Below are 13444 nucleotides of genomic sequence, written 5' to 3'. Positions count from 1 at the left end.
GTTCTGTTATTTTAGTTTAAGGCACAGGCACAGTAGGGAAATAAATATCCTTAATGTCATGAATGCAGAGGAAATCCTGTTTAACCTCCAGAGAAAACTGGGTGTTCTGGCAGCTCCTGCCACGAGATGGCGCTCACACATTAAATCATGATGTTTAAGCAGTTTCCTTAAACTGTGACAGGTATTTTTTACCTAGTGTATATCATTTTGCTAAGATTCAGGGTTGTTTGTTTTTGTTTTTGTTTTCATTTCAGTTCATGTATGCCCTTTTATCGGAACCCCCCCCCCCACACACACAGTTTCACTTTCGTTTTGCTTTAGAATTTTTTTATTATGTAAACATTAGAGGTGCTGAGTGGAAACCTGAACTTTTACCATGCTCTCCCCCCCTCCCTTTGTCTCAAGACGGTGCAGCATAAACTAGCAGAATTAAAGACACACATATGTGTCACCAGAGCTTTTGTGGACAGCTGTCTGCAGTTGCATGAAACCAAACGTCTGGACTCCGGTTCTGCTTCCATGGCAAAATACTGGTACGCGCATTCCTATAGTTAAAGTGCAGTGTTGGTCCAGATTACCGTGGGGTCCTGCCAGCCTTTAAACGCAACCTTGAAGGCATTAAAAGGAAGAAGTCCGAACGTGAAAATAGCAGTAAAAAATTAAAAAAAAAATTTTTGTTTTTGAAAGTTCCATTGGGTCTGTTTATAATGTCCTAAACATTACTCCAGTTGGTATGTAACTTTTAACTTGTTATTAAGAGTAAAATATTGAGAGCCTGAAGCAGGGTCAGTGAGTACTGTACTCCATTCAAGTAATGAGTTTAATTTTAGATTATCTAAAGAATGGCAGAAAAGCAAGGCAGAAAGAATAGAAGGATAAAACTTGGGAGTCTCACGGGCAAGTCCCAGTCCATTCAGTAGGTCAGACTAAATTTAATTCTCTAGTGACAACTTTGGATAGAATGTGAGGTGTTTTCTAGATCTAAGAGAAACACCAAAGTATGGACTATCAGGCAAAAGTCCTATTGGGTTTAGAAAGATTTACAATTTAATTAAGGGTCACTAACAATGGGTTAATGGCGAGCTTGAGAGTGCAGGACCCCTGTTAAGTTTTTTATGCATTTTAAGACGCAAATATGGTTCAAATCATATGTGGAATGGAATTGTTTTTTCTTAAAGAAGAAAAAAACACTCATCTCACTAACTCAGAAGCAGACTAGAAAAATTCCCTTTGTTATTTATTAACTCAGGTTCAGTCTAGTCATTGCTATATAAGGGAAATATGCAGAATGGTGTTTTGTGTAATGATTTTATAATGATTAGATGATGAGATTAAAAAGGAATGTGAAATTAGCACGAACCTTCACCTTGGGGCATGGAGGGGGGTGTGTTTTACATTTATGAAAAGTTCTTCGGCTTACAGGAAAAGGTATTTTAGGAAGAGCATTTTGCATAGTTAATGCCCTTGCTCTCATCCAGGCTTGTGGATGTAATGGTGCTGAATGTTAAAAGTTCGTTTAAATTGTTGAGTGGTGAGAAAGCTTTTTTGAGGCAAGGTTTCATGTGTCAAGGCTGGCCTGCCATTCACTGTGTAGCAAAGTCTAGCCTTGAACCTCTCATCCTTTTGCCACTATCTCCTAAGTGTTGTGTTATATGCATGCATTGGCACCTCAGGTCTGCGCGACAGGGGTTGAACCTAAGGATTTTAAGTACTGTACCAACTGAACTGCCTTTCTTTCTCTGCTTATTATTTTGATCATTTAGGGCATCTGAATTACAAAACAGTGTAGCTTATGAATGTGTGCAACTCCACGGAGGCTGGGGGTACATGTGGGAGTACCCGATTGCAAAGTAAGTATGGCGGGCGCTTCTACAGCACTTTCCTTTCCTTTCCTTTCCTTTCCTTTCCTTTCCTTTCCTTTCCTTTCCTTTCCTTTCCTTTCCTTTCCTTTCCTTTCCTTTCCTTTCCTTTCCTTTCCTTTCCTTTCCTTTCCTTTTCTTCTTTCTGTTTTCTTTCTTCTTCTGTTTTTTTTTTTTGAGATAGGATTTTTTTTCCATTTATTTTCCATCCCAGTTATAGCGCCCTCTCTTTCCTTTTCTCCCAGTCTCACCCTGAGAAATCCCTCCCCCCATTAACACCTTACTGTCTGAGGAGAAGGGAAGGACCCCTACACACCCCTAGGGACCACTTCACCCTGGGACATCAGGTTGCAGCAGGACTAACCACATTTTCTTCCATCGAGGCCCAATCAGATAGTTCAGCTAGGGGAAGGGGATCCAGTGGCAGGCAACAGGGTCAGAGACTACCCCCAGCCCCACTTCAGTGTCAGGGGACTCACATGATGACCAAGCTGCACATCTGCTACAAATGTATAGGCCTAGGTCCAGCCCGTGCTGTTTGGTTGGTGGTTCAGGCTCTGTGAGCACCCATGGGCCCAGGTTACTTGATTCTTCTTGTGGTGTTCTTAACCCCTCTGTAAACAAGACAATTTACAGATGTGCCCCTAGGCTAACCAGCTTGCTCACTCCTATCCCCAGCTCTTACACATGACTCCTTAAGCTCTGCCTGATGTTTAGTTGTGGGCCTCTGCATCTGTTTCTGTCAGCTGCTGGGTGAAGCCTCTCAGGAGACAGTTATGTCAGGCTCCTGTCTTTCTGGGTCTGTGTTACCATACTCAGTAACCATCTAGTTCCATCTATTTGCTTGCAGATTTCATGATGACTTTTTTTTAGTGGTTGAGGAGTACTCCATTGTGTAGATGAACCACATTCTCTGTATCCATTCTTCTGTTGAGAGTCATCTGGGTTGTTTCCAGCTTCTGGCTATTATGAATAATGCTGCTATGAACATAGTTGAGCAAGTGTCTTTGTGGTATGGTGGGACATCTTTTGGCATATGCCCAGGAGTGGTATAGCTGGGTCTTCGGGTAGAACTATTCCTAAATTTCTGAGAAAATGCCCAATTGATTTACAAAGTGGTTAGACTAGTTTGCACTGCCACCAGCAATGGAGGAGTGTTCCCTCACCTCCACATCTTCGCCAGCATATGCTGTCACTTGAGTTTGTGATCTTACTTTGTAATCCTGTCTGACCAGGCTGGCCTGAGAGTCACAGAGATCTACCTGTCTCTGCCTCAGGACAGGGATTAATGGTGTGTATGTGCCGCCATATTCAGCCTATGATGCTCGATCTGTCTGTCTGTCTGTCTGTCTCTCTCTCCCTTCCTCCTCCCTCCCTTCCTTCCTTAATTATATTTTATGTGATTTTTTAAAAATTAAAAATGGAATGTTTTCATACAGTATGTTCTGATTATGGTTCCCTCTGTCCTAACTCCTCCTAGGTTCTCCCCACCTCCCCACCCACCCAGATGCACAACTCTTTCTTCCTCTTTCTCCATCTCCTTACCTTGATGCTTTTCTTGTTTTGTTTTGTTTTGTTTTGTTTTGTTTTGTTTTGGTTTGGTTTGGTTTGGTTTGGTTTGGTTTGGTTTGGTTTGGTTTGGTTTGGTTTGGTTTTTAGAGACAGGGTTTCTCCGTGTAGCCCTGGCTGTCCTGGAACTCACTTTGTAGACCAGGCTGGCCTCAAACTCAGAAATCCGCCTGCCTCTGCCTTCCAAGTGCTGGGATTAAAGGCGTGCGCCACCACCACTCGGCAAGATAGTCCATTTTTAGAAAATGAATTCCTTCATTTCTTCCTATTCTCTCTCTCTTACTCTCTCTTTGAATTACTTTTTTTTTTTACTGGTGTGGTAAGATTCCCTGACAAAAGCAATGGAAGGGAGACACGTGTTTCCTTCGGCTGCCGGTTGGAGGCTAAAGCCCATCAGAGTGGGTTGTTCTGGCTGCAGGAGCTTGCAGTTTGGACCTGCCGTTCAGAAGCAGAGTGTGAAGGATGCGGCTGCTCAGCCGATGGCTGCCGTTCTATGCAGTCCAGGACCCAAGCCTAAGTAGTGCCACCTAACTTTGGAGTGAGTCTCCTACCTCAGTTAACCCAAACAAGACAATTTACAGGTGTGCCCCTAGGCTAACCTAATCTACATTACTCTTCATTATTATACCTGGAAGTTTGTGCCTTTGATGTTTCCAGATGTTGTCAAGTTAATAATCAGAACTGGCCATCGTAGGAACTGAACTCAGGGCTGTGCATGTGTTAGGCAAGCAATTTGCCACTGGCCACTATCTCTAGCTACTTAAACAAACAAACAGAAAAAGCAATACAGAATGGTCCACTTACATAGTAGAAGAATTAACATACCATGCCTTAAGTAATTATTTTGCTTGAAAAATATAAAAGGTTTTTTTTTTCTGAATGGAATTTTTATTATGCTTCTTTTTATTGGGTTACACATAAATTTCCTCAGATCAAACAGTGACAGCTACAGCTGCAGTGTCTTCCATACGTCTCCCTCTTCATCAGCTCTTCTCAGACTCTTGCCTCTCTTTCACGTTTTTCTTATAATCGTAGAACGTATTTTTCCTCTTACTTAACAGTCTATTCAACTTAGGAAAATTGCCCAGGGAAGTTTTTGACGACTGCTCATACACACCCACTTCAGTTCTGAATCTGCAAGGAGGAATGCTATAGGCTTCCAAAGACGTTCCGCATTTGTTACCTGGGTGCTTTGTGTAGTTCGGAAAACTATCAAGGACATAAACACTGTTAGCCTGACAGCGTTTGATTTCCTCATCCCAGCAAGCCTAGCTAGAGCTGTTCCCTGTACTTCTAATCCTTTTTATGGAACATGAGGTTTTTTTTTTTTTATTGCCGTTTCATTAAGAACAGAAGTTCCTGTGTGGGTACAACCTGCTAATTCTATAGTTACCACACAGCTTAAAAGCTTTAGTTACTGGATAGCTATAATTTATAGTTTCATAAAACTCACCATCAATCAAGTGTTTTTCTCTTTTTGAGAGAATATAAGCGTGAAATTGATTTTTTTCCAAATAAATCATTTGACTTAGACTTCCAGAGCTACTTCAAGCAGACCTTACTCACAAGCAGAGCTTCCTTTTAAAATCCTGTGTAGTCATGAAATACAGCTGTGTTTTTGAATTATGCTAGCCCAAAGGTTACCATCACTGGAATTTTTCCCGTGCATTTTTTTGTTTTTGAAGTGCTCATCCATCTTATAAAAGGGCTTTGGAAGCAAAATGGTAATGGATGTTTATATCTGTGTGTGCAAGCTCTTGTAACAACTCCTTCTGGGAACAGAGGCATGTGTGGCTTCGTTTACGTTCTCAGAAAGGCATGCTAAGTCGAGGGGTCCACTACCCTGGGATGAGGTTAGCGTGTCCCATAGCAGCAGTGCCTGCTTTCTTAGAGTCCCTTGCTTCTAAATAAGCAAGATAACTTGTGGATTGATCATTATAATTTCTGCTTTCAGCTCAGGAGACTTGAACTCCTTTAAATAATAATAGCCACTCTTGGCTGGGTTGCCAGTTCAAAGAGTATGTGAATCTTTATCCAGACAGCTCTTTCTGTCCCCAAAGATGTTGGAAATCCTGATATCACAAAAGCTAGTTACCTATTAGACAGTATGTGCCTACAGTGTACAGACTTTGATTTAAAGAAATCATCCAACTTTTGATTCTTACATCTGCCCCAGGTTTAGCTACATCATTAGTGTAGGGATGGGTAGGGGGAGAAAGAGATAGAGAACTGATTGAGGCAGGAGCTTTGTAGGGTTTAAAAAGTTGTCTTGTTCCCCTTTAGAACTTTTAGATAGTTACTTCCTGGCACGTGAGCTGATCTTAGTTTTAGGCGTTAGGTTTAGCTTTAGACCCTTGGAGATCTCTTAGCCATTCTAGGCGGAGAGAAGCTGGGACAGAGAACTTCACTGCAGTTAAACATTTCTCTCCTGCTTCTCTCTGTTAATGTTAGTAGAGTAAATTTAATTAGTAACTTATGAAAGGCCTGCTGGTCTGCCATTACATATCCTGGTAGAACTACTTTAATGTAAAAAAGAAATGCCCAGCCCAGTTCAAAAATGTCTGAAGTCTTGGGATTGTCCAGGTAGGCTGGAGTGCCAGGCAGGTCTTCAGAAGATGCGAGTGCTTGGTTTTGTAGAGAACAAAATCTTCCTGGGGCTGGGGGCAGGGTTTACGTATTTCAAAACGTACTTAGAGTCCCCCCCCCCCATTCATCGAATAGGTAAATATTCAGTGAGGACCCACTTATCTGCAAGGCACCCCGGGAAATGTGGAAAAGTGTAAGTTCAAAGTTAGTCATATTCTGAGAAACAAGCAATTTTATCTCAGAAATTAAATAATTAGAGCCCCACTCATATATTTGAGAACGGGCTGTACATTTTCCTTCCATGAAAAGTCTGGAGCTCAATAACTAGTTTCACAGGACTGGGACAATGAAAGTATTGTGACCTAATAAAAGTTTGCTTGCCAAAGAGGCAAGACACCTACATTCTTGTTCCAGCCTGACGGTTATCTGTTATGTCACCAGAAAAGGGTGATCATTAATTAGCAACTACATCAGCCTCTCTCTGTTTTTTTTGTTTTTTGTTTTTGTTTTTTTTTTAAACCTGCAAAGCAGTAATATTTATCCCTCTGGATTCTAGAGGGCTGAAGAGAAAGGAGAAAGGGTGAAAACGGATACATTGGCTACTCCTACAGCCGTCAAAGCGAGGCCTGGGCTGGGGGTGTGGTGCGGTGGGGGAGCGCTCTCCCATCAAGACCCTGAACTCAGTTCCTGTATTAGTCAGACTTCTTTCCCAGCATCGGAAGACAGAGGAGTGAAGTCCTGGCTGAGTGCTAGTGTCTGTGTGTCTCTGAGGGCTCAGTCCCTTAGGATTTGAATCCCAGCTGTGACATTTCCCCCAGAATAGGCTATTTGTTAACTTTGGGGGCGGGGGGAGAAGTAACTTTTTAAAACATTAGGTGGTGGTTGTAGAGATGGAATGAGAAGGAATGTCTAGAAATAAGTAATTTATTATTTTAACCCCTAAGGTCAGTGGCTTTCAACTTTCTGGGGCAACTAAAAGAGAAGACACTAAGATGTTCCAGGCATAACTAAATGTAGATGTTTTCAGTCGCTGTTTGTTGTATAAGTTCAGCTTTACAAAGCTATGTCAGGGTACCTAAGCGTTATTCTGAATGTAATGTCTCAGTGGCTTTTACTGTATCAACCTAGTATGAATGCTGTCCATGAAAAGTCAGTTATTTATAAGAGGCTCCTATTGCTCAGAGTTCCTTAACCAATAGTTATCTGGAAAGATGGGGCTTAAAGTTTCTACCATTTCTATATGAATTACACTATCTTCTAATTTATCTAGAGCTTACGTGGATGCTCGGGTGCAGCCGATCTACGGTGGTACCAACGAAATAATGAAAGAGCTGATCGCAAGACAGATCGTCAGTGACAGCTAGACATCTGCCTACATCCTGGAATCCTATTACATGCAGCTAATGCGGATTCTAATCTACTTGAGATAAAGTGTAACCTGGAAAAGGGGGGGAAATGGTAAAGCTGGTTTTATGTATGATTGTTACAGAGAAAGAAATAAAATAGAATTCTAAAGATTAACACAGGGAGAGAGAAATTTTTGAGCCCAAGAGTCTAAAGTTTTGTCATGAAAGGTATAACCTTTTTTCATGCATATACAGTGAATATAAAAGATTTTCTAACTGAAGAGCCTTTTAATGTCTTACTTGTCTTTCAAATTCTGAAGAGCATAAGTTGGCTTTCATTCTTAAAGTTGAGGCAGAATTTAATATTAATAATACTTACAAGACTTTGGAAAGGTCAAATAATTGTAACTTATATGAAGTCATTTCAGCTACTTTTTGCTCCATATTCCCCCAGGACATTGGTTCCCACCATGTTACCCCCAACCCCATGTTTTTTAAAGTAATGAACAGAACCCTTCAGAAAAAAGTGGACCGTACTGTATATAATGCACATAGAGGCAATTGTGTATCAATATTAAAAATAAAGTAAAACTTAAAGCATGTGTAGACCGTGTGAGGCCCTGGGGAATGAGAACGTGTTCTGGTGGGAGACTGCTATGTTCTTAAGCAGGCATGTGGGCTTTCAGCACATTCCATTCCCACTTAATTTAAATAGGAGAACTCAGTACTCCATCATCTTTAAATTCAATGTTTGGTAGGTATCAAAGCCAAGGCTTTTTTTTTTCAGCAGTGTGACATATTTATATTTAATAAATACTATGCATCTTCTATAAACTAAGTTGGTAAAAATGTTGGGAAGCAAGCTTGGAATAACTTTATTATGGAGTTGAAAATTCCAACTAGACAGTAAGAGAACCAAACATTTAAAACAGGAGGAGGGGAAAATCATACTTGAGACAAGAAATCATTATGAAAAGTAAAATCAATAGTTTATAAACTGATATTTCAGTAGTTTGATTTTTCTGGCTCACAGGGGTAATTTTTAAAATGAAAATGCATTCTTGTTTAACTTCATAAAGTTAAACATTACTTATTTGCTACAAATGTGTATAGCAGATGGGAGGTGGAACCTTTTTGATATTCCTCTCCTCATAGCACACCACTTTGGGTAGTGGTTGCTGGATTAACTCCTTTTATGTACATGTGTTAACATACAAAGGGTTCAAAGTTGTTATTTATCCTTTGAGAGAACCCTCGTTGTGTAGCTGTGGCCGGTCTAGAAAAGCTCTGTAGATCAGGCTGACCTGGAACTCACTCACAGTCATCTTCCTGCCTCTGCCTTCCCTCCCAAACGAGGGGACTGAAGGCGTGTGCCACTATGCCAGGCTCAAACTCTTTTTTAAAAATAATTTATTTCTAATTATGTCTGTGTACATGTGAATGTGTGCATGTCAGTGCAGGTGCCAACAGAGACCAGAATAGAGTATTAGATCTCTAGAGCTGCTCCTCTGAGCGGCCCAGACGGGTGCTGAGACCTGGACCCCGGCTCTCTTCCAGAACAGCAAACACTCAACCACTGAACCATCTTTGCGGTCCCTAGAGTCAAGTCTTATTAAATATTACATTTGCACTTTGCACCTCCCTCCTGCCAACAGGAACTTGAAAAGATTTGCTAGAACTCTCCTTGCCCCTTCGGCCTCTTTAAGTCTCCAGTGTAGAGGCAGACGGACCTTCAGTTTGAATGATTATTCTTCATTTAGAATTTAGAATTTGTAACCTAATTTTAAGAAGAGTTCAGAATGTGCTCTGCAGCTTTGCCTTCGGTGTTCATTTCCTAAGCAGCTTATTCTTTGTGCTTTGTTTGTGTGGCCTTGAGTGGTGTCCCCCGGGGAGGGAATTTCAGGCGAATCTCAGGCATTGCTGAGTGTTCAAGAAATGATAAATGGTAACAGTGCTCAAAAGAACAAGCTAGGCAGGCAGAAGAAAGCATCACTATGTAAATATTAATGAGAATTTCAAGGTGTGGTGATTGGTTTTGAGGCTAAGATTTTTAGGATCAAAATTACAGCTTTACAGTTCCTTTTCCCCTTATTTCCAGGTGGTGTCATTGAAAACTGCTCTGACTTGCAATTTTAACATCTAACTGCAAATCTTTACTAATCTGGTAATCTTAGTAGTTTACTGCTGAAAGTATAGGATTTCTAGATTTTTTTTCCATGTCAGTGTTATTTTTGGCACACCCAAGCATTTATTTATTTGGAGTCATTGGAAAGATTTGACATTGAAACCAACTGCGGGCCTGTGTACTGCTTTATAACAAATGCTGAAAAATACTATTCTTTTTTAAAACTTTTGTTTGCAAGACAAAATTATTGAGAGCCACAAATATGCAAAACATGGAGCATAGTGTAGCTAACCTTCAGCTTAACATTTACAGTGATTAGCACAGACATTTTCCCCTCAAGTCTTTTGAGGCAAGTCCTTGATTTAAGGCTATTCCATACACATACATGCTCCATAATACATATGTAACAGATGAAAACATTTTGTTTTTACATCTAGTCAGAATTCCATTATCATACTGCAGAAACTTAAATTTAAAATGGAATCCTGGGATCATAAAAATTTCCCCTGATTATACCAAAAGGTATCTTTTTAGTTAGTTTATTTAAATTAGGATCTAAGCGAGACAGACCTACAAGTTCAATTTGGGAACCGAAGAAATGGCTTAGTGGTTAAGAGCAGGTATTGCTCTCCTAGAGACCAGAGTTACATTCCTGGCATCTGAGTCACATGGTTCACAACTGCCTGTAACTCCAGCTTTAGGGGATTCAACATGTTCTCTGGACTACACTGGCACACCAATGCATGTAACACACCTAGGCGTGTGCACATACACGTGCACACATACACACACCAAGAAAAAACAAAGATTCCATTTCGTTGTATTGATTCTTAAATTTACTATATTAAAGTTCCCCTCTTTTTTCCCCATATAATATATATATATGCATATATATTCTTTTTTGTGTACATACTTTAAAGTTGCCCTTTGCAGCCCCAGAATTTTAGCATATATAGATTTATGATTTCAGTTCTCGTGGTCCATGCAGCTGTTAACTACAAGCAGGCTATAGAACAGATTCATGTCCACAGACTGTCCATGTGCTCTTTATAGCCATAGCTACCCACCCCTTTAGCCCGTGGCACCCACTGATTGGATCCTTGTCATTATGTCATTTTGAGATAGTCATATAAATGGAATTATATGGCATGCAACCTTTTACGAATGTCTTCTTTGTTTTAGAAAACTGCATTTAAGATTCATCCATTTTGCATGAATCAATAGCTTTTCCTTCTTTGGTGCTAAGCTGTATCTCCATGTGGGTTACCACAGTTTATATATTATTCATTCCCCTTTGTAAGGAGATCTTGGTTTACGTTAAAGTTAAATCTAGCTTCTTGCTATGGTTAAATTCCCAGCAGGGATTTGTCGAATTATGTGTATGTTTTGCTTTAAAAGAACACTGCAAACTGTTTTTCCAGATATCTGTACCATTTACCTTCCAACCATACACATAAGAGTTCCAATTGCCCTTAAAACTAACCTTTTTTTGTATTAGCTATTATAAAAGGCATATACTGATGTCTCATTGAAATTTTTATTAATTTTTATATTATGTACATGGGTGTTTTGTCTGCATATGTGTCTGTTTACCGTATGTGTGCCTGGTGGGGATTGAGAGGAGAAGAAGGTATTCAATTTCCTAGAACTGAAGTTACAGATGGTGTGGTTTGTAGCTGCTCTTTGGGTACTAGGAACCAAACCTGGTTTCTCTACAAGAGAAACAGGTATTGCTAACCACTGAGCCACCTTGCCAGCCCCTTGATGTCTCATGGTTTTAATTTAGCATTTTGCTGATCCTACTAATGTCAGGACAGCTTTTCTTATGTTTATCCTCCACCTGTTTCCTTTGATGAGTTGTCTCAGGTCTTTTGCCCATTTTTTGGTTTGTGGGTATTTTTAGACTCAGATGGTTGCTAGCATAGGAAGTAGAGTAGCTAAAAGCATCAGCTTTCAAGTGTCCGTAATGCAGAGTGAACTCAACCAAATGGGACCAGATGACCGGGTTGCTGAAGAGCATTCCCTGTTGGTGCTAAGCACTTGGGTAGGTGAGGCAGGAAGTCTCCTATCTTACAAGTACTAGTGAGACAATGAGAGGCTGTCTCGAGATAGTCTCCTTGGTTCAGATGCAAGCTCTGGAGAACTGGCCCAGTAGGACCTCACAAGCCGCCCTTGTTCAATTCCGGGGGAATCACAGGACTTTCTGCTGATCCAGATGCTGCTCAAGCTAGTTTTTGTAGCTTGTGTGGAAACAGGCAAGGTTCCTGAGCCTGGGCTCAGGCCACTCCCCGGAGATGAGCCTCTGTCAGATGTGTGACTTGTAGCTAGCTAGCCTTCTCGGTTTTTTCCGCACTAAAGTTCTGAATTTTGTATTCTGATCATTCATTTCCTTCCATGCAGTCTATATTTGCTATCATGTTGAAGAATTCTTTACTGAACACCTAGGATTACTTTTTTTTTTAGAATTATATATTTTGTATTATTCACTTAGATCAATGTTCATGATAAGGTTTGAACTGTACCTTTAGAACACTTCTTTTCAGCCTGTGTCTTGAGTGTTCCAGTGTTAACTGTTGAAAGAGCAGCTTTTATCAGGAACTGCTTTTTTGCGCCTTGATTAGAAACCAAGAGAGACCATGTTTATCTGAGTCCGTTTCTAGGCTCTGTTCTGTTGCACTGATCTCTGACTGTAAAGCCTTCGCTGCTATCCTGAGTTTAGTAGTTTTTAGAAAGTTTTAAAACTAGATGGTGGAATTTTCCTAGCTTTGTTCTTTTTCAAAATTGCTCTGGCTCCTCTTATGCTTCGATTATTCCTAACTTTTTAAACTTCATGTTCATTTTTTAAAATGAATTTCTCTGTAGCTATGCACATAGTCCTGTGGCACTTTTGGGTGGGATGAGTTAGATCTTCACACCAGGGTGAAGGGAGGTGTCATCTGCTGGGATCTTCCAGGACTTGAATGAGAGGTGCGTTTATTTAGATCTTTAGTCAGCTGCTTTTAGACTTCATCACTAAAGTGTCATGTACATGTTTAGTTATGCTTGCATGTGAACTCATTTTTGAAACAACTGCAAATTGCATTGCTGTTTAACTTTGATTTATAACTATTACCAAGATAATTGCTTATCTTGTATTCTACAGCTTGTTGAACTTAGTTCTAGGAGTTTCTTTGCAATTTCTTTGAGTTTCCTATATGAACAGTAGTGTTATCGAGGAATCAGAAGTTACTTTTCTTTTTATAATTTGTACTCGTTTTCAGCTCTTGATTTCTCTATCACCATTTTTTTTTTCAAATGATAAGACTTCTCCCTACAACAGTGATCAGGAACGAGGTATGTAATCTGTACAAGTTATTCTCATAGTTGACACAGTTGGCTGGAAAGTCCAAGATTAAGATATCCATGTCTGGTCTTTGCTTTCAAAATGGTACCTTGAACACTGTGTCTTCCTTCAGATGGGGATTAACTCTGTATCCTCATGTGGCAGAAGGGAAAAGGGTAAACTGACTGCTACTCTCAAGCCCTTTCTTTATAAGGACACCAGCCAGTCATGTTCTGGCTTCATGTCACTATATTGTTGGATTAACAGTGGAATGTCAGCATGGATTTGGGGACAGAAAACATTCAAACTATACTTCTAGAATACACTGAATTCCACGTATTGAACCATCTTTATATTCTTGAGTTTGACTGTAGTTGGCATACTCTTTGATAACTTGAGAATTGTTGTGCCAGTTCACAAGGGAAGTGAAGTTGTTGGGTTTTGTTTTTTTTTTTTGTTTGTTTGTTTGGTTTTTTTTTTTTTTTTTTTTGGTTTTAACAAGACAATATTGATAACAAAATAAGTTAGGCCCCATTTTCCCCCCATTCCTTCATAGAGTTGATTTGTTAGGAAACAAAATTATTTATCTTGCAGACCATCCACCATTATTGATTTTCTTCATTGATTTTGATAATGG

The 13444-nt window shown here is 40.0% G+C and overlaps 1 protein-coding gene across 1 annotated transcript in view; it reads left to right on the top strand.

Annotated features, from left to right (window-relative positions):
• The window catches only part of Acadl (acyl-Coenzyme A dehydrogenase, long-chain), a 32471-nt gene extending 24498 nt beyond the window's left edge, over positions 1-7973 (top strand). Inside the window, exons 9-11 of the mRNA NM_007381.4 lie at positions 406-533; positions 1764-1850; positions 7285-7973. Of these exons, the coding sequence (NP_031407.2) occupies positions 406-533; positions 1764-1850; positions 7285-7378 (309 nt within the window). The 3' untranslated portion in view covers positions 7379-7973. The remainder of the gene's footprint in view (positions 1-405; positions 534-1763; positions 1851-7284) is intronic.
• The last annotated feature ends 5471 nt before the right edge of the window (positions 7974-13444 follow it).

The sequence above is a fragment of the Mus musculus genome, chromosome 1 (assembly GCF_000001635.26).
Source record: "Mus musculus strain C57BL/6J chromosome 1, GRCm38.p6 C57BL/6J".
Taxonomy (NCBI): Eukaryota; Metazoa; Chordata; class Mammalia; order Rodentia; family Muridae; genus Mus; species Mus musculus.
The sequence above is the reverse complement of the archived record's forward strand: the minus strand, read 5'-3'. Positions and strand labels throughout refer to the sequence as shown.